The sequence below is a fragment of the Choloepus didactylus genome, chromosome 6, assembly GCF_015220235.1.
Source record: "Choloepus didactylus isolate mChoDid1 chromosome 6, mChoDid1.pri, whole genome shotgun sequence".
NCBI classification, from domain to species: domain Eukaryota; kingdom Metazoa; phylum Chordata; class Mammalia; order Pilosa; family Megalonychidae; genus Choloepus; species Choloepus didactylus.
Window position 1 is genome coordinate 102,729,244 of NC_051312.1, and position 21,831 is coordinate 102,751,074.

The window sequence follows — 21,831 nt, forward strand, 5'->3', positions numbered from 1 at the left end:
ATTTGACACAATCTAGTGAAGAGAACTCTTAATAGAAGGGTTTGAAATAATCATGGTCATCTCTGAGGTTTCAGGACTGAGAGTATCTCTTTAAATAAAATAGGAGGTATTAAATCTTGAGGAAAAATATCTGTGTGACTTTAGGGCAGTTACAGGTTTACAGAAAAGTCATGCAAAAAAGTACAGCCTTCCCATATACCAACACCCCCCCCCCCACACACACACACACAGTTTTCCGTATAGTAACGTTTTGCATTACAGATACCTTTGTTATAATTGATGAAAAATTATTATATTTATACTATTACATATAGTCTATAGTTTTTATTAGTTATCACTGTTTGCATTATACAGTTGTATGCTTTTTTAAAATTTTTATTCTAGTAATCTATATACAACCTAAAATTTCCCATTTTAACCACTTTCAAATATACAATTCAGTGTGTTAATTGCATTCACAATGTTGTGCTACCTTCACTCCCATCCATTAACAAAACTTTTCCATTACCCCAAACAGAAACTCCATACCAATTAAGCATTTATTCTCCATTCTCCACCCCTACCCCAGCCCCTGGTAACCTGTATTCTAGTTTCTGACTATGAATTTGCATATCCTAATTATTTCATACATGAGATCATACAATATTTGTTCTTTGTGTCTGTCTGACATATTTCACTTGACATGTAGTGTATATCAGAACTTCATTCCTTTGTATGACTAATATTCCATTGTATGTATATACCACATTTTGTTTATCCATTCATCTGTTGATGGACAGTTTAGTTGCCTCTGCCTTTTGGCAATTGTGAATAACACTGCTGTGACCATTGGTGTGCAAATATCTGTTCAAGTCCCTGTTTTTATTCTTTTCAGTGTATATCTAGATGTGGAATTGCTGGATGATATGGTAATTCCATACTTAACATTCTGTGAAAACATCAAACTATTTTCTACAGTGGCTAACCTTTTACATTTCCACCAAAAATGCACATGCATTCCTTATTTTTACATATCCTTTCCAACACTTATTAATTTCCATTTTTTATATGGTAGCCTTCTACTAGGTGGGAAATGGTATCCCATTGTGCTTTTGATTTGCATTTCCCTAATGGCTTATGATGTTGAACTTCTTTCCACGTGCATTTTGGCCAATTGTTTATCTTCTTCAAAGAAATATCTATTCAAGTCTTTAGCACATTTTTAAATTGGGTAGTTTGTCTTTATGTTGTTGAGTAGTAGGAGTTCTATATATATTCTGGATAGTAAAACCCGTTTCTGATATTGGTTTCCAAATATTTTCTCCCATTCTTTCTGTTGTCTTTTCACTTTCTTGATAAAAAGTTCTTTGATGCACAAAACTTTTAAATTTTGATGAAGTCACATTTATCTATATTTTTCTTCTGTTGCTTGTGCTTTTGGTGTAAAGTCTAAGAAAACATTGCCTGACACAAGGTTCTGAAGATGTTTCCATACCTTTACTTCTAGGAGTTTTATAGTTTTGGTTCATATACTTAGGTTTTTCATCAATTTTGAGTTAATTTTTGTCTATGGTGTGAGGGAGGGGTCCACCTTCATTTTTACCATGTGGATACCCAGTTTTCCTGGCACCATTTGTTGAAGACACTGTACTTTCCCCATTGAGTGGACTTGACACTCTTGTCAAAATCAATTGACTGTGGAGATAAGGGTTTATTTCTGAACTCTCAGTTAGATTCCATTGGTCTATATGTAAGTCCTTATGCTAGTACCATGCTATTTTGATTACTGTAGCTTTGTAATAAGTTTTAATATCAGGAAGTATAAGTCCTCCAACTTTATTCTTCTTTTTCAAGATGGTTTTGGCTATTCAAGGCCTTTTGCCTTCCCTAACAATTTGATGATTGGCTTTTCCATTTCCGGAATTTTGATTGGATTGCTTAGAATCTGTAAATCACTTTGGGTGGAATTGACATCTTACCAGTATTTAGTCTAATACATGATCACAGAATGTCTTTCCATTTATTTAGGTCTTCTTTAGTTTCTTTCACCAGTGTTTCATAGTTTTTCATTTATAAGTCCCCTACATCCTTGGTTAAATTTATTCCTAGATATTTGATTCTTTTAGTTGCTATTTTTAATGGAATTTTTTCTCTTGATTTCCTCTTCAGATTGGTCATTAATAGTATGTGGAAACATCATTGATTTTTGTGTGTTAATTTTATACCCCACTACTTTGTTAAATTCATTTATTAGCTCTAGTAGCATTGTTGTAGATTTTTAAGGACTTTTTTATATATAGAATCATGTCATCTGCAAATAGGAAAAGTTTTACTTGTTTGCACTAGAGAAGAATGTGCTTTCTGCTGTTTTTGTGTGAAGTGTTGTATATATATCTGTTAGGTCTAATTGGTTTATAGTATCATTAAAGTCTTTTATTTCCTTATTTGTCTTCTGTTTAGATATGCGTTCTATCCATTACTGAAAATGGTATATTGAAGTTTCCTACTGTTAGTATAGAACTGTCTGTTTCTGCCTTCAAATTCTTTAGTCTGTATTTGCTTCATATATTTTGGGAGCTCTGCTGTTAGATGCATATATAATTATAAATGTTGAATTTTCTTGTTGAAGTGACCCATTTATCAGTATATAGTTTCTTTCTTTGTCCCTTGTAACAGATGTTGACCTAAAGTCTGTTTTATATGAAACTCATTTTATGTGACTTTTGTATCTGCCACTAACTCTAGGTCTTTTGCCATATCAGCCTTTTCTGTTTTCCTGTCCTATGAAAGATAGGTCAAGTAGTGTGGATTGTTTTATTTTTTAAGATTTCATTAAATACATGTTCACTATCTCCTTTGTTTTACAGATTTGCTGTCATGAACCGAAAAGTCCTTGATGTTTTTGGTACTGGTGCATCTAAACACTTTCAGGATTTTGTCCCCAGGTTGGATCCAAGATATACAACCGTAACACCAGAGTTGGCAACAGAGTTTTCTTGAAGATGACTTGTAATTTATTAATTTGACTAAATATTTCATCCTTTTATCCTGAGGAGCTAATTATGTTGAACAAAAAGAAGGGGGCCTGAACTCGAACTTCAGTGTTATTTCAATGAGAAATGCTCTTTGGTTTATTTTTCTTACCAATCAGAAATACTGAAGCTTTCTAGGAAGGTGTTGCTTAATAATTAAGCTCCCTTCATAGCCAGAATCTGATTCTAGGTCACTGTAGTGGTTGACATTATGATATATTATTAATTAAATTATGTCCAGAAGCATTATTAAATAATCTTATGTAGAAATGTAGTAACAAATGAGAGTATACTTGCAATTACTTTAGATGCTGTCTTTATTTCATTCCAATATAATCCTTGGTTAAAACTAATAATATTTCTACATTTTAGGATTTACAAAGGATCACGGGTACATGATTTGGTCTGTATTTTTTTTTTTTTTTAACTTTTTAAGTAATTGGTAATTATCATAGTAAAATGTTTTAGATTTGAGGTTACACTTCACAGGCAATGCTGCTTTAGTATAGAGCAATTTAATTGGAGAAAGTGGCCATTCTTACTTCAGGGATGCAAAGATGGGTCGCATTTATGCCATTTGGATAAATGCTGTGGTGTCCATGACCGGTTGGGCTATCTGGCAGCCCAGTGATCTTAAGTACTAACTAATGGCTGGTTAGGAGGAAATAGAAATTGGCACATCTGATAAAATTGAAATGTAGTGTTTTAGTCTTTTACCAAAGCACTAAACTTGAATATTTAAAAAGAAATGAAGTTATTTTTAGTCCCCCTGTAGATTTATTATGTTTATTTTCATTTATCAAGATTTAATTCTTCATAGCTAAGTTTATATGCCATTATTGTTTTAGAAGGGATCAAAATCCTATGGAACAAAAGTAGTTTGGCAGTCTGTTCCCTCTCAAGTGTTTTACCTATATAATGGATTTCTACAACTAAAAACACTATAAAAAATCACTAGTTGTTAAAAAGTCCTTTTTATCAGTAATAGGATCCAAGTCCTCCAGCCTCCTTTTGTAAAAATCATTGTCACCATTTTTACTATGTTAGAATAAAGAAGTGATAAAATATAGTCAACTGTTATTATGAAAGTTAAAGACAGCTGTGACTGAAATGCAATCACTCTAGAATTTTTCAGGGAAAAGTTGTACTTAAGTTAAAAGGCTTAAATAATTGTGATGTCTACAGTTAATGTAACATATATGGATGATGGTATATTTTTTTAATGTAATTTTGTTGCTGAAAAGTTTTTAGGCCAATATAAATTAATTATGCAATAGAACTTGTGTTGCAGCAAGAATTATAACCCAGACTTTTAAATTGCTTAATCCCCCATATTCAATTTCATCAAGCCTATATACTTTAATCCTACCCTTGGTTGGTCTAGCAAACTGAAACCTGACATAAAGACACACTCTGGTGCCTTGCAATAGAGAGAAATAATTTGGTCAGAATTTTGCTTTGTGATTGAATTTTTAGACTTGACCTTACCATCAGGCAATACTGTTTGTGTACAGGGTTATTTTAGTTTTCAGACTCCAAGACTGAGTAATAAATTAAGTTTTAAGTTTTTAGTCACAGGAATCAAAATAGGGGTTGTTACTGTGTTTACTTTTAAAAATGAAGTATTACAGCAGTTAGAAAGGACTACTGCCTGTACCTCATTTTCTTTATTCAGAAATTATGTTTATAATATTTTTCTGTTGGGTTAAAAGAAAATCATTTTTATCCATAAGTTATTGTTTTCTTCTTGTTAAAAGACCATGAGATTAAAAGACAAATTCTGTTGAAATTTGTTGAGATTGTTTAGTAAATTTTGCTGGTCAAAAAGGTACATTTCTGTGATTTTCATTAAAAAAAAAATTTGCACTCATCTTTTATTTTATGTAAAATGTTAAGTGATACAGCCACAGTGAAACAGAATACAATTATGAATGTATACCTTGAGTGAATATATAACTAATTTGCAGTGGTGATTTCATTGGCACAGACTGCAAAGAGTAGTTTCTGTTCCTGAAGACGATCAAAATGAATATTGTTCTACCTTCATCTAATAGGGTATTTATTGACAATTTCTTGGCATTATAAATAAAGTCAAATAGATCTCTCCATTCTAAAACAAGTTTTTTAGTCCATTTGTACTCTAGATAAATCCTGCCCTTGCTAAGTTTCTGGTAGAACTGATTACATTAAACATGAATATGCCTCCTTAGTCTTTTCTGCATGTTGATGTAGACTGAAAAACAGTGATGTAGGGCAGTGGCATTGTGGCCGCTTCATTGCTATTTCCTGCATCAATACTAGAGCTAGTGATGAAATCAAGTAAAGACTGAGACTGCTATCTCAAGTCTTTTAGAGTCTTACCAGTTTTTTCACCAGTTTGTCCATTGTATTTCTCATTCTGAAATGACACTTTTGTTTCTGTTTTTCTTTTTCATAAATTCTGTGGTGGTTTCTGTAACTTTTTTCTTGAACTGTAAGCACAGTTGTCATTCAATTAATATGCAGTTTACTTTTTGCCCTCATTTGTTGTTGTTTAATTAGCCAATTGTTAATTTTTTTTTTTAATTTAGAAGTTTAACTTTTTATTCTTTGCTCTCAGATTGTATAATTCACTTTTCTCTAGGATGAACATGTCTTTTGTGATGGAACCCAAAGGGGCAATTGTCGCATAGTGTTTTCTTACAGAGTTTGTTTTCATCTCTTCGTGAATAATGTCTAGGCTAACATTTGATTGAGTTGTTAATGCTGACAAAATTGTTTCTGTTTATATTTTATTACATCTTGAGTTTCTAAATCCTCCACCATTGCATAGGTAATGAAAATCTATTTCCTTTACTCTAAAGGAGCTTCTTCTACTTCCCTGTGTCACATTCTCTCCTGTGGTTGTGGTCATGAAGCCTCTAGGAAGGGCCAGAGAGAGGGGAAGTACCCCTGGAAGAAGTGACCAAGAGGTTCTTGCTGGTTTTGGAGCAGAGAAACCATCAAGCCCAGAGATTTCTTGAGTTCTCTCTGTGATTTATTTTTATTTGTGGAAAAAAAAAGACAGTCTGACACAGCAACAAAGTCATTTTCATATGGATTTTTTTCTCCACAGGGCAAAAGTATTAATTTCTGAATTGTAATCTTGCTAAGATACCTGATAAACTTCATCTTTTCTACCACCTTAACCTGTTGATGTTTATCTCCCAAGTGTTTATTCTCAGGTAGAGAATTTAGGTAACTGAAAATGAGTGACTAAGGAAAAGACATAAGTAAAAATAATAAGAAACAATAGTGTTCTGCAGGGCTGGGCTAAAAATGTGATGAGTAATAAGATTCCCTTAGTTGTGGAGGCCCAGGAGGCTGTTGTTATAATTGCCCCAACCCTGCTTCCTTTCCTGTTGGTGCTTTATCTAGCCTGCAGTTCCTTCTTGGGGAATTAGTAAGGAAGGGAGTGCAGGGACTGAGGTGACCCTGAGCTCAGGGGGTTGACTTGGACTCTATATCAAGCTAGGATATAGAGACCTTAGGGTTGCATCTGTGTTTCTGTTTCAGGCTGTAGCCTAAGGTGGCTCTGCATTTGTGAAGAGGGTAACTCCAAAGAAATGAGACTGATTTTTTTTTGTGATTTTTGGAGGCAGAGGAGGATCAGGAACTTGGCCATAATGTAGCATATGTCCAAGGACAGCAGCAGAGGAATGAGTGGCTTTAAGCTTACAGCTCCGGTGAATGAGGCTATTTTACATTGAGAAAAGAGTGAGTGTATTTGTTTCCTTGGGCTGCTAAAGTGCCAGGAACTTGGTGGCTTAACAAACAGAAATTTATCCTCTCTAAGTTCTGCAGGCTAGAAGTCTGAAATAAAGGTGTCACCAGGGTCATCTTCTCTTTGAAGACTGCAGGAGAGGATCCTTTCCCGCTTTTCCTGACTTCTGTTGGTTGTCCGACAATCCTTGGCATACTTTGGCTTATAGACTCATCGGTCCAGTCTTTGCCTCCATTATCACATGATGTTCTCCCTGTGTGTTTGTGTCTCGATGTCCAAATTTCCCTCTTTTTATAAAGATACTAGTCACATTGGATTAGGGTCCACTCTAATTCTGTTTGACCTTATCTTGACTTGATTACGTCTGCAAAGACCCTATTTCCAAAATCAGGTCACATTCACAGGTTTTGGTGGACACAAATTTCGTGGGAGGGGGGAGGATGACACTATTCAACCTAGTATAGTGAGTGGTTTTTAATGGAGCAAAGAATTAATATCTGCTTTTCTGGAAACCTCTCTCTCCTACTGTCCTAGTTTGCTAATGCTGCAGAATGCAAAACACCAGAGATGGATAGGCTTTTATAAAATGGGGGTTTATTTCACTACACAGTTACAGTCTTAAGGCCACAAAGCGTCCAAGGTAACACCTCAGCAATCGGGTACCTTCACCGGAGGATGGCCAATGGCATCCAGAAAACCTCTGCTAGCTAGGAAGGCAGCTGGCGTCTGCTCCAAAGCTCCGGCCTCAAAACGGCTTTCTCCCAGGACATTCCTCTCCAGCAAGCTTGCTCCTCCTCAGAACGCCACTCACAGCTGCACTCACTTCCCTCTCTTTGAGTCAGCTCATTTATATGGCTCCACTGATCAAGGCCCACCCTGAATGGGCGGGGCCACGCCTCCACGGGAACATCTCATCAAAATCATCTCCCACAGCTGGGTGGGGCACATTCCAAGCAAATCCAACCAGCACCAAAAACATCTGCCCCACACAAGACCACAAAGATAATGGCATTTGGGGGACACAATACATTCAAACTGGCACACCTACTCTTTGATGTGTGCGTGTTCTCTCTCTCCTTCTTTCTTGTTTTCTCTCTCCCTCTTTCTCCTTCTCTCCCTTCCTGTCCCAACTTTCTCCTTTCTCCTCCTTCCCAGCCTTGAAATATTTATGTCTAATCTCCTGTTGCCCTTATGCCTCCTTTTCCCTGTGCCTCTTGCCCTTCTTCTGCTTGCTGGTGTTACCTTGTGCTAGCTGTGTTCCTTGGACTTGAGAGCTCCATTGCTACCTCTCATGCCAGCTGGTCAGATAGGAGGCTATGGAGGTATCATGAAAATGGAGTAAACATTTCCAGGGACAATAATTTTTTCATATAACTCTGCATTTCTTACACAGGGTTGTATGGAGGATGATTTTACAGATGTGGAAAGAGATGTTTCTCTGTATGTGGGGCCTTTAAGTTCAGGACAGTCTCTTCTCAACAGCATCATAGCATCACTTGACTCTGGGATGTGTGTGTACAGAAGAAAGGGACAGGAACTCATTTCCTATTTCCTATTGCTTCCTCCATTTCCCTTCCATCTCCTCTTCCCCCAAATGTGTCTTGAACTGAATGTTTTCCTTGCAGACCTGAAAAACCCAGTAATAACTACAGGTCAAGAGCAGACGTATCCGGGTTTGATGCAGTTTGTATTTCTTTCTCTAGCTCACAAACCACTGCAGGTTGTTGTCTTATTGCCCATCAATTTTCTCTTCAGTTTTGTACCACTGAAGTTTTCTCTCCCAAAGTACAGCATAACATTCTAGTCATGTCAGAAAACCCCAGGCTGCAGGTAATAGATATTCTCTGGTTTTGGTACAGAGGCCAAAGGCACCCAACATGGTTTTACCTGCCTTGTTCAGACTCAGCATTCCTCTGTTGAGGTCGAGGCTTCCACAAAGTGGACCTGTCGATCTATATTAGTTGAAGTTGCCCTGCAGTGTTATTTTCCTTGGTCCCTTAATTTGGACCATGTGCTCTCTGAGGCCCATTTCCTCTGTCTTCAAAACTTTTCCTGGTCATTAACCCCTTATATGAATTTTCTTTTCATATAGACTGTATGAACCCTAAGGCTGTAAAGAGGGATTGGTGCCAAAGGCCTAAAAAGGTTTAAAGCATAAAGTACATCCTGTAGTTGGCCATTGTGGATTTGAAGTGCCAAAAGAAATGGGTGAGAAGAAACTGTAAACACATATTTCAAGCCTATCTTTTCCTCCCATGTGTTTCTTTACTTTCCCCAGCCTGTGCTTTCCTACCATATCTTTTCCATTTATTTCTTCAGTTTGAGCTCTTGAGGGAAAAAAGAGGTATTTATTTTCCTGCTTATTTCAGGGGAAAGTGAAGATAAGGACTAGTAAGCCGTGCAGCACAGGCACTAACATTAGTCTGACTCTGAGTCAGGCAGGAGACTGAAAGAATGTCACTGAGTCTATAAGGAAAAGAAGTAGCTTCTCACATTTCCTTCATATCGCTTCAGAGGTGAGCCAGAGGGATCAGTTAAGTTGAATTATCTAGAGTCAGGTGACACATGTGACATACGTGACTACCAAACTTGACATGGTGAAGAGACAAAGTGTGAAAGGGGGTGGAGGGGAACCTCTCTCAGTAGAATTATTAATTAGGGGCCATGCCTACAAGCATTATTGTAAATAATAATATTTGACCCTGGAAGCCAGGGGTCAAACTAGGTGTTGACTAATAAGGTACTTTGCCTTGGTCTAAATTTCCAAGTCTGTGGCATGAATGATTGAATGGTCTTGTGATGCTTAAGAAAAGGCAGCAGTTACTTTCTCATTAAGTTGAAAACGTTTTAGGCGAGTTTTTATATGAAGAGTGTTTTAAATTTCCTCCTTTTGAAATATAATTTGTAATATAGGTAAAATCTGCAAAAACAACTTGCATCTAAATCTGGGTTTGCAGGTTTGGAAAGCCCATTGAATACTGAGGAATACTGCTAAGGCAGTATTAACTTAACTCTGTTAAGACGCAAGATGGAGGGATAAATAAATTACAAAACTGGAAGGGTAATTGTATAATGTGGATAGCTACTTTTTTTTTGTACACTAGAACTCTTCATTAATTTGGATTAAAGTTCACAAATGGGATTGCAGACATTGTTATTACTCACCTAATGTCTGTTTAATTCTTCTTTGCTGATAAAACACTGATTTTATTTGAGGCAGTAATATGCACAGCCTTAGGGAATGGATCATAATTGTTCTAGGCCACTCCTACACTCCTTTCTTGACCAGATACTCCCTTTTCCAACTAGCCTTTCCTCTGTAGGTGGTCTTGTGACCTAATCTGGGCCAATAAGATACAATGAAAAATCTGGGAAACTCCTGAAAACGTTTTTCTTCCCCCGGGAAAGAAAAGCTCTTTTCAGCCACCCCTCTTTTTTTCCTCTTGTTCAGGGCTCTGTTATTAGTTAATGGGGTCTAGATCCTTGCAGCAGACTTGCAAACATGAGATGAAATGTACAGGGGTGAAAAACGACCATGTTGAACATGTCAGAGTAGAGAAATAGAAGCAACCTGCTCCTAGACGACATTCTTAAGCCACTGAATCAATGCCACTAACCACATACCTCTTAGCATTGTGAGAAAAACCAACCTGTATCATTTCAGGCTCTATTAGTCAGGGATTATGTTACTTTTAGCTAAAAACATTCCTAATTGACACATTCCAGTCCTATATAGATCATCCCTATTTCATTTCTGACTAAATCTCTCCTTCCTTTGATTTGTAATTGTCTTTCCTTCACCTCCTGTACTTCTGCATAGATATTGAAATATTATGTATCTCCTCTTTGAAGGTTTTGATGCTTTTTCTCTTTCCTCCTGTAGCAGCTTGCTTAAACCTCCTCAAAGCACGTTTCATTTGAATCTAATTAATATGTTGCTTTTTATGGTGGTGGTACATATTTGAAGTGCAAAGGCCACAGCTTTTTCTTCCATCCTACTGCCTAAATCAGACCTTTAAATGGGGATTGGGGTTGGGGTGGGAGATGGTGTTCTCAGCAGCTGCACTATTGAGTACATGCTAATTTTACAGAGTCTGCAGACCAAAAATCTATCCTTAGCTGTCCCTTAGGTCTGGAAAATATTATCCTTACAAATGATTTTGTAAATACTACAGGAAATTGGCTTCTACTGCCATTCCAGCAGCTGTTGGAGCCAGTTTGGCTTTAGGTCTTAGAGAAATGATTTGTCATCTGTTTCATTTGTTTTCTTTTCCCCAACAGGGCTGGGATTCTGGATTGTTCCCCACTTAAAAATATTGCCAAATCCGAACCAGAAGTAGACAGGGTAGATCACAAGGCTCTGCCTTCCCACTCAGTTTCACAGGGTAAAAAATATCGCAGGCAGTTTGCCCAGAATTACACTTTGTGTCTGATTTTTCAATAGAATATTATGATTTTTTTTTTTAAAGAAAGATTTCTGTACAGGGAGGATCTTAGATATTGGAGAGAGCAAAAGGTTTGGGATCACTTTATCAATGCAGGCAGGACCCTAACAAATAGCTTGCTGTAATGTTCATTTTCAGGGGAAAAAGAAGGAAAGTAAAATTTGTGAACTGCCTCTGACATATGGCAGATTGTTCCTATCATATTTAGTCTTCACACCTTATGAGTTAGTTCTGTTTTACCTGTTAGGGAACTGGGAATCAGAAAGGCTGATAATTTGTCCAGGATAACAATACTGGAATTTGAGCCCAGGTTTCTAGGAGTTGAAAGTTTAGTTTTTTTCTGGAACATAACAATACCTCCCAAGAGGTACTGCCTTCCCTTAAAGGTAGTATATGACATTGAAATAAAAATATTGCCTTCAAAAATGGTTTTGATGTTTACTTTCAGCCAAGTTAGAATAATAGGAACTAGATTTACCTTCTTACCTGAAACAATGCAAAAAATTGCATTCTCAAGCCACCCCAAAAAGTTACAGTTCAGCGATTTATCACAAAACAAATAATTCGGTAATCTCTGCCAAAATCAAGAAATAGAATGTTGCCAGCACCGACGAAGTGTTCTATACTCCTCTTGCAGTCACAACCCTTACCTCCCCTCCAGAAATAACCGTTGTACTTTTTGTGATAATCATTTCTACCTTAACATGCATTCCTAAACACTGGACATTACATTGCCTACTGATTGAACTTTGTGTAAATGCTGTTATACAGTATACATTATTTTGTATCTGGCTTCTGCCTCTCAGCTTTAGGTTTATTATTGTGTGTAACTATAATATGTACATTTTCATTTTGTAACACTTCCAGATATACCATGGCATGGGTTGTTTCCTGTTTGGGGCCATTATAAAAATGCCACCATTAACATTCTCAAATATGTCTCTGGGTGCCTGTGCACAGATTTTTTCTGTGAGTTATATACCTAGGAGTATAGTCACAGGGACACAGGGTATGTTACATCTTTAGGTTTCTTAGATGTCAAACTTTTCCAAACTTGTTCCAGTTTACACTACCCCTGAGTTCTGTGGCTATCAAGGCTCTGCCCAGCCTTATAGCCTGTCAGCTAAAGCAACCCTCTTAACCTGCTCTACTCTTTTCTTTTTATCCGTATTGTTTACCACCCTTAAACATGCTAATTATTTAGTTATTTATTACATCTACTGTTTGACTATCTCCCTGTGCTAGACAAGAAACTCCACAAGGATGGAGGTCTCTGTTTCATTCACTGCCATATCCCCAGCTCCTGAAAGTTGCTAGTTATTGGACTTCTGGTTATAAGAGTAATCCACTGAAAATATGTAAGTTTCATTCCCCAAACTGGTAAAGTAACCCCTATCAATTATAGATAGTTTAAAATTTCCTAGGGGCAATTTTAGGGATATATAGAGTCCTCATTCTAAGGGCTTCACTCAGATTTTTTCCAACATTATTTTGAATGTTTTTATACTGATTAAACACTCATTTCAATATGACACTAAGAATAGTGGGAAATTACTTCTTTACTAACTGGTCATCAAGTCCTAGTGATTCATTGTGTGCAGTATCTCACGTCTGTCCCCTTCTCTCTGTCTCTCTTACCCACTCCCTCAGTCTCCAGAATGAGAGAAGGGATTTTTGTATGAATAGTACCTGATCCATAATAGGTCTGCCAATGTCTGTTGAATGTTGAATGGATTATCTTGTCACTGGAATGTGACAGCCATTCTTCCTAACCAGTCTCCCTGCATACTTGTCTCTTCAAATAGATCCTTCTAAAACCAACCCAGTTATTCCCTTGCTTTAAACCATTCAAGTGTCTTATCTTAGCCGCCAGGATAAGAATTCAAACCCAGTACTTGGTTTTCAAGGCACACTCTGACTCGAACCCATATTATCCTTCAAATTAATCTCCTCTTGCATCTCCACACCGACAAAACTCTGCAGCCACACTTGCTGTTTGCTGAACTGATTGTGTGTTTTCGCTGGTCTATAGCTTTGCCCTGGCCAATCCCTGTGCTTGGAAGGTCCTTCCTTTTGTTGCATGCTGGAAGCTTTCCCTTCACAGCCCGATGACCTTCTGTCTTGAATTTTGGTTAATTAAATGGCTGAGAATATAAGTCTCTTGAAGGCAAGGGCCACTATGGTAATTTTTTAATCCCTTGAGCCTAGCTCAGAGTGTGGCACAAAATAAGTTCTCAGTACATGGTGGACAGGGTTCTTATTGCTGTAGATCTTAACCCTTATGATTGTAATTAGTTTGGTCGAGATGACAGAAGGACCATCCTGAGCGCAACCTAGCTCAGTATAGAGTGCAGGATGGCTGGAAAGATGTGTGGTGTTAACATCACTGCAGTCCTTGTGGTGACCATGATTACCGCTGGCCGGCCTGGTTCTTGGATCTTCTGGACGCTGGTCACGCCAGTCACGCCAAGTCTGGCCACAAGGTGGCAGTCGCCCCCCATGAGTGTTGCTCTGAATGCTTTCCTGGAGCCAGAGCTCTGTGGCCATCAGCCGGCCTTGGAAGCCTGCCTCGCCAGACCTCACAGGCTGCCGCTCTGGGCAGGGTGGGGTCGAGAGGGCACAAACCCAGCCGCGGGCTTTTTGAGCACGCACACGTCCTCACCCCTCCCCACTGCATCTCTACCCATGGGTCCCAACACTGAGTCAGGCTCCACACTTCTCCTGAAGCATTTATTTGTACTCTGTTCTCTGCAGACTGGGGATGCCTCCTGTTTCAGGCAGCCTGTCTGGCTATGATAGGGTTGGCAGGAAGTGCTAGAGGTGGTTGGAGTCTCAGCCCAGCTGGTACCCAATTGAATTATCATCTTCTTCGGTCATGGAGTCAGCTCATCACTGGAAAATACAGAGAAGTCCAGGTCTGGAAAAATGTATTCTCTCAGTAGCCTCCTACTCTCCCTGCCTCCTTTTACCCAACTCCACCCTCAGAAATGTCATACATCTGCCTGACCCTGTCACTTCTGACCCAGCTACTGCCTGGCCTTTCCCCTGAGTGGACAGATGGGCAGGAACTGGGGAAGGACAGTTCATTGGAGGGAGATTTGGGGTACCTCTTGCAAAGAAGATGCCTGGATGTGCTGAGGTAGGTGAGCTGGTTACCTCTCAGGCCAGGTCTGGCTGCATGTGCAGCTGTGTCTGGGCTTATTCCCCCAGCAGAGGCTTCTTTCCTCCTGGGCCAAGGCTTTGTGAGTGCACATATATTGTCCTTAAACTGTCAGTGGGTATGCGGCTTTGAAGCTGTATGTACCCCAGAAAAAGTTCTTAAATTTAATCCATTCCTGTGGGTGAGGACTTGTTGTAAATAGGACTTTTTGATGAGGAACTTCAGTTAAGGTATGACCCACCTCATTCAGGATGGGTCTTAATCCTCCTACTGGAGTCCTTTATAGATGGGATGAACACAGAGAGAAAGTCACGGAAGCAAGAAGCTGAAAGCATCGAAACCCGGAAGAGAAGGGAGAGACCAGCAGATACCACCAAGTCTTTGCCATGGGGCAGAAGAGCCAAGGATTGTCAGCAGCTGGTCTTCAGAAAGAAAGTATTGCCGTGATGATGCCTTGATTTGGACATTTTCTCAGCCTCAGAACTGTAAGCTAATAAATTTCCATTGTTTAAGACAAACCGTTTCGTGGTATTTGCTTTAAGCTGCATAGGAAACTAAAACAGTGGGTAATAGCTCTATTCACAGTCTATCTGGATGTGTCCACTTCCCTTTCAAAGGCTGTTCAAAGTTGTTAGTTCTCATTTGGCTACCAGAGTTCTTATTAGTATCCATTGGCTCATTGAATTAGAGAGATTTAAATTGTTGATTTTATGCTCAAGCACACAGGGGTCATGATTAGAATCTTCATTTATTCATGTTTTTATGTATTATATCAACTATCTCTGTGCAAAGTTCTGGAAGAGATTATGCCTTTTGAGATGTTTATTTGCCCTCTGTAATAGAAGATATGAGTTGCTTAATTGCCCCTCCTTCCCCAGCATACACACGCACGCACACACACACACACTGGGAGTGTGTCATGTGTTACACAGGTAGAGCGAAGCCAAGAAGGCTTCATACCACACTTGGTATGTGCAGTCAGGGATGGGACTATGGGACGGCAGGGTATAGGAAGCCATGTAGAATCTGGATCACAATCAGGAAATTACTCTTCTCCCCAGAAGGAGCCTAAAATACTTGCTCCTCCACTAGAAAAAACTCACAGGATGAGAATACAGCCAAGAGAAGAACCAAGACCTAGAGCTCATAACAGAGCTAGAGTACCATCAGCCTACAGCAGCCGGCCCTTGAACCAGCTGACTCCGAGCTGCAGAGCTCCCTGGAGGAAGCAGTCCTCCTTGGCATTTCTGAGGAGGAGCAGTTGGCTCTAAAGGGGAATTCTGAGAAACAGCGTGAGACATAAGTCCTTCTGTAAATCCCATCAAGGGCCCTTGAGCTGAGGAACAGGAGAAAGCCTAGAGCGTGTGAAAAGTGATCAGCAGAAGTGGGAATGGGGTGGACGTCGGAGTTATTGTCTGGGATACATAAGTCTTAGGAGTGCTCACCTGTACCTCCCTACAGGTTTCAGAGACAGCATGTTCCTGCTAACACCTTGGCTTCAGACTTCCAGTCTCCAGAACTGTGTGACAATAAATGTCTATTGTTTTAAGCCACCCAATTTGTGGTACTTTGTTACGTCAGCCCTAGGAAACTGATACATGAGACTGTGTTTGAGAATGCATTTTGCAAACAGCAAGTACTGATATTGATCATGGGCAGGGTTATGCCAAGTTTCCTGCAATTAGTTTCTTGTCCCAACACCCTCAGTCACTCTGTTTAATTAATTGCTTAGTATTTATTGTAACTCGCATGTGAATGTGGGCCCCTTCAAACTACATATCTTTTCCTGCAGAAGTCCTAAGTTATCTCAAATATTTCTGCAGTTCACAGGGGGTGAGGACAGCTCATCTGCTCATGAATACTTCTACCTCCATGATACTGACCCAAATAGGAAACTCAGCCCCTCTTCCAGGCTCTACACAATAAACCTAACTTACACAAAGTGTTCATGAGTGTGTCAGTTTGCTGACTTTTTAGGGGGTGGGGGAGGGGTATACACCATAGCAGAGAAACACTTCCAAGTTTAACATTAGGTATCCCTGTTCTTACAGTTTCCCAGCACTAAGCTATCAGTCGGGTCAGGAACCAGACTCCAGCCATTTCTGGGGGAATTTCTCTGTGTATGTGTTTCTCTCTCTCTCCCTCTTTCTCTCTCTCTCTCTCCCTTTCTTTTCAGTCTCTTCTTCTCTGTCTTATCCCTCTTCATCCCCCAAGCAAGAAATTTCCCTCCCTAAGAGGAACTCAGCGCCAGCTGTTAAGATAACATTTTCACCTAATGACATTTACCCAACAGAATCCAAAAAATGTTTTCAATAGTTTAGAGGAAAAATAGCCCACATAGGTAAAAATGAAATTATAAAGAAAACTCACAAATGTCATGGAGGAAAGGGGATAAATTGTCCCAGAAATTCAAGCAGCCATTTCCAGTAGCTAAGACAAAAGGGAAATAGGTGTGCACGTTCTCTACACCAAATCCCTCAATCCCCCTTCCCTGAGACTAATGGTGTCTAATGGTGTGGGAAACCCTTTGGGTGCTGAACCCCTACAAGCAAAGGTTCCCGGAGGGAATGGAGGTCAGGACTGACCCTTGACATCTGGGGTCACTGGAGGCACTGAGGAAGCTGGCGTTGGGATGTACTTTCTTCGGGCTAGCGTCAGAGCAGGGCTAAACACCATGCCTTGCCCCTCCTGCTGCGGGGCATGCTGGGAATAGCACAGTGATTCCCAAGCACCTCCTCCTTCCCCCACCCCCACCCCCACTCCTACCCTGCCAGGTCAGTACAAGGTTGAAGGACACTTTTCTGCCCTCTCCACAACTCCCAGGTTATCCCAACGCAGCACTGAGGTCGTCTGGGTGTAAATGCTATTCTCCCACTAGCCTGCAGCTCTCTGCCGGCAGGCACCAGGTAGAGTTCGTTGCAATAAATATTGAAAGAAGGAAGGAAGACATGACTGGGTCCCTGGCAGGTTCCTGGGTCTGATTTTTAGCTTCTCCACTGACTTACTCTAAGGCTTCACTTTTCTTAGAATAAAATGAGAATAGTTGCCTGTCTTGAAGGGAAGATGTAAGGATCTAATGAAATAGATGCGGAAGCATGTGCAAATTCGAAAGGACACAGAACAATGGTTATTGGATCAGAAACTCACCGCCCTGGCACAGTTGCCAGCCATGTGCTCATTTACAGTGCTTTACACAGCATCTCGTGTGTGCTCATGCTTTCCCCCCAAAATCCCCAAGACAGCAGCTCTGCTCTTCTGATAACTTTACTTGGTATATATGGGAACACTGAAGGGTGAGTCATTTGTCCAAAATCTCCCAGCTGTCTCCCCAGAAAGATGAGATTAGAACCAGGCCCTCTACCTCCTGCTCCCAGAGTCGGGAAAGTGCTCTGGGAAATGTGTGCAGTGCACCCCCGAGAAGGGCAGGTGCAGTGCTATTGATAAAATGGGGTGTTGCTGAAACTGCAGGGCTGCACAGGCTAATTTTAGAAGGCATTTTGAACATACACTCTAGGGTTCCAATATTTAATCAGGTAGAGCCTGAATGTAAATAAAGTTCGGAATCTATTCCCAATATTATTAAATTCAATCTACTCCACTCTCTCTTCCTTAATCTTTCCTTCACCATCTTTCCACTTGTACCATTTCTCCCCTATTGGTACCTCTTTCAGGTGCCCATGCCTCTCCCCCATCTTTCCCACACACAGACGGGATCACTGGGCCTGACACAGAGCCAGGACCAAATTCATGTTTGAGACTCAGCAAATGAAAAGTGCATGAATGAATGAATGGATAAATGACAGGAGCCTCTGACACAAATAGATACTAAGCTCTTAGTGATTTTTCTATTTTCTCTCCTTCCCTGGAGAGTATTTACTTGTTCACACTCAGATGTGGAAAGCCAGCCTTCTGACATCTTGTGAAGAAAATCATTTTCAACAGGACTCTGCCTCTCTGTGCCTCAGCCTCCTCGCCTGAAAAAATAGGAACAATATTAGTAGCTGCCTCGCAAGCTTCCATGAGGCCCAAGTGGACGCATCAACATGAAAGTGGTAAATTGTAAACTCTTCCAGTGCTAAATGCACCATTATAGGAAAAGCAACAACTAGCCCCCTTCACTACTCTGCTTACCTCCTCCCTCTGAACTCTAACCCTCCACACACCCAATACATACCCTTAGGTGTGTATGGCATGTTTAAATAGTGCACACACTGCACAAAATACACGTCCAGAGCACACAGATACACATAACATACGCATACACACACTAAACCAATGCTTTCACTTTTACTCAGGCCCAACAAATCCTAAAGTATGGTTATTTCCTGGCTGCCACCTATGTTACATGACTGATAGATTTTTCCAATATTTCCTCCAGGGTCATTTCTTGATGAAATATTATTAGACATTTTCCAACAGTAATAACTGGCCCATACTTTTTCCACTCATAAAAACCAGCTGGGGCCTCCTGAGAGAGAGGTTTCATTCATGCATCAACTGGTCATGATGTGGTATTTATATATCCTTTAGACCCTGGTCAGGAACAAGCTGCACTGTGATGATCCTGGTGGAGAAATTGTCCTGGTTTGTGGCTGAAAGCCCTTCCTTAACTTTCAGGCAGCCAGTCCTTGTGCCTGGCCCACTTGCTGTGACCCAGTGGTCATTTCTTGGTCAGCTCTTCAATCTCTTAATCTGACCCAACCCTGGGCCATGGGTGCTCTGTATCCCTGTCTCAGGAAAAAGGAGGGCAAACACCTTGATGATGTCAATGGCACACCAGCTGGTGATTTGTTCAGGCTTGCTCCATCAAGCAGTGGGATGGCAGATTTAGATGTGCAATGGCTGATCAGCCCATTGCCAAGGGGGAGTCTTTGAAGGCTCTGTATGGAAAAGGGACAGGGTAAGGGATATATACGGGGGCCTCCCAGGTATTATCATCTCTTTCAGATCATCTCCCTCATGATGTTATTTTCCCACAAAAACCAAAAACTCATGCAAAACTCTCTGGTTACTTCTACAACCACAGAAAGATGTCTGGGAAACAAGGGAGAGGAAGAGAGAGGGAAGGAGGAAGGGAGGGAGGGAGAGAGAATATGCAAATATGCAGGTGTACCAGTTTAGATCCATTATGCCCCCAGAAAAGCCATATTCTTTAATGCAATCTTGAGAGGGCAGACTGATTAGTCTGTTTATTAGGGTGGAACTTCTGATTGAATTATTTCCATGGAGGTATGGACCCTGCCCATTCAGGGTAGGTCTTGATTAGTACACTGGAATATTTAAGAGAGAAGCTAAGAGGAGGGCAGGGCAAGATGTCAGAGTGGTGAGGTGTAGGTTTTAGTTACTCCTCCAAGGCAGTAGGTGGAAAGCCAGGAACTGCATGGACTTGACACCGGAGAGCAATTTGACTTTGGGCATACTTCATATAACACGAACATGTGGAAAAGCTGAGATCAGCGAAATCTGCAAGTTCTTGTGGCCAGGGAACCCGTGCCCCTCCCTGCCAAACTCCAAACATAGATAGACTGAGACCAGACATCAGAGAATCTGGGAGCACTCAGCCAAGCGGGAGGAGACAGGGCTAGCAAAAACAGCAAAAAAAAAAAAAAAAAAAAAAAAACACCAAAAATAAAAATTTTGGAGTTTTGGTGAACATAGAATGGAGAAGGGCAGGGCTCAAACAGAGTCAGGCTCACATGCAAATCCAGAGGGTGAGTTTCCTGGTCTGAAGAGCCAGTTTCTCTGCTTTCTTGATTGTTCCTTAATGGCCCTAATCTCCTTGTCTCTTAGCATTTCAATAGCCCATTAGATCTGCAAGGAGGGCCCTTTTTTTTTTTTTTTTTTATCTTTTTCCCTTTTTCTAAAACAATTACTCTAAGAAGCCCATTACAGAAAGCCTCAAAGACTTGCAATTTGGGCCCAGACAAGAGCAGAGTTAAGAGAGCGCTGAGACACAAAGCGGTAAGTCCAGTGGCTGAGAAAATTCACTAAATACCACAACTTCCCAAGAAAAGGGGGGGCATCCCCTTATAGCCATCTTCCCAGTGGGCTGGGAACGCTCCAACCTGGCACCGGCACAACAGCCCAGAGCTGCCCCAAACAACCCAGTGTGATGGGAAGTGTTTCCAACAACATGCACACACCACTGTATTGGGCATGGACAATAGCCTTTCCCACACCCTTAGCTAATTGTCCCAGAGCTGGGAAGGTGGGGCTGTGTGCAAAGGGGGGAATTAACATGCCCCATTCAGCCATCCTTTCCAAACTGGGAATGCCCCTAGACAGCCCTACAGCCCAGAAACTCCCTTGGGGGATGGCACTCACCTGTGATGTAGCACAGTCATCCCTCAGCGGAGGACCTAGGAGTGCATGGCTTGGAAGAGGGACCAATTTGCAAGTCCCAGAAACCATACACCAATACCAAGGACTTGTGGGTCAGCAGAACAAACTGTGGCAAGACTGAACTGAAGGGTTAGACTGTTGAAACAGCTTTGAATCTCCAGGAACACCTGGGAGATTTGATTATTAAAGCCAACCCCCTCCCTAACCACTCAGACACATGCCCCATATGCAGGGTGGGCAACACCACCTACATATGCAAGCTTGGTGCACCAATTGGACCCCACAAGACTCACACCCCCATTCACCACAAAGACAAAGTGGGGGAGAACTGGCTTGAGAGGAATAGGTGGCTCGTGGATGCCACCTGCTGTTAGTTAGAGAAAGTGTTCTCCACGAAGCTGTAGATCTGACAAATTAGAGATAAGTGTTTGAATCAGTCTACATATCCTAAAAGAGCCCTATCAAGTTAATTAAATCCCAAGAGGCCAAAAACAACAGAAAAATTTAAAGCATATGAAAAAAAACAGATGATATGGATAACCCAAGCCCAAACACCCAAATCAAAAGATCAGAGGAGACACAGTAATTGGAGTAACTAACCAATAGAACTGAAGATGAACAATGAGAGCATGGCACAGGATATAAAGGACATGAAGGAGAGCATAACACAGGATATAAAGGACATGAAGAAGACCCTAGAAGAGAATCAAGAAGAAAATTGCAAGAGTAAATAAAAAAAAAAATAGATGACCTTATGGAAATAAAAGAAACTGTTGACCAAATTAAAAAGGTTTCTGGATACTCATAGGACAAGACTAGAGGAAGCTGAACAGTGAATCAGTGACCTAGAGCACAGCAGAATGGAAAATGAAAAAACAAAAGAAAGAATGGGGAAAAATCAAAAAAATCAAAATGGACCCCAGGGATAGCAGAGATAATTTAAAATGTCCAAATATGCGACCCATTGGTGTTCCAGAAGGGGAAGAGAAGGCAAAAGGTCTAGAAAGAGTATTCAAAGAAATTGTTGGGGAAAACTTCCCAAATCTTCTAAACACCATAAATACACAAATCATAAATGCCCAGCAAACTCCAAATAGAATAAATCCAAATAAACCCACTCTGAGACATATT

At 40.4% G+C, this 21,831-nt stretch overlaps 1 protein-coding gene across 1 annotated transcript in view; it reads left to right on the plus strand.

Annotated features, from left to right (window-relative positions):
• TMEM135 (transmembrane protein 135) overlaps positions 1 to 5,127 on the plus strand; it is a 332,704-nt gene extending 327,577 nt beyond the window's left edge. Inside the window, exon 15 of the mRNA XM_037841001.1 lies at positions 2,847 to 5,127. Coding sequence (XP_037696929.1) covers positions 2,847 to 2,979 — 133 coding nt within the window. The 3' untranslated portion in view covers positions 2,980 to 5,127. The remainder of the gene's footprint in view (positions 1 to 2,846) is intronic.
• The last annotated feature ends 16,704 nt before the right edge of the window (positions 5,128 to 21,831 follow it).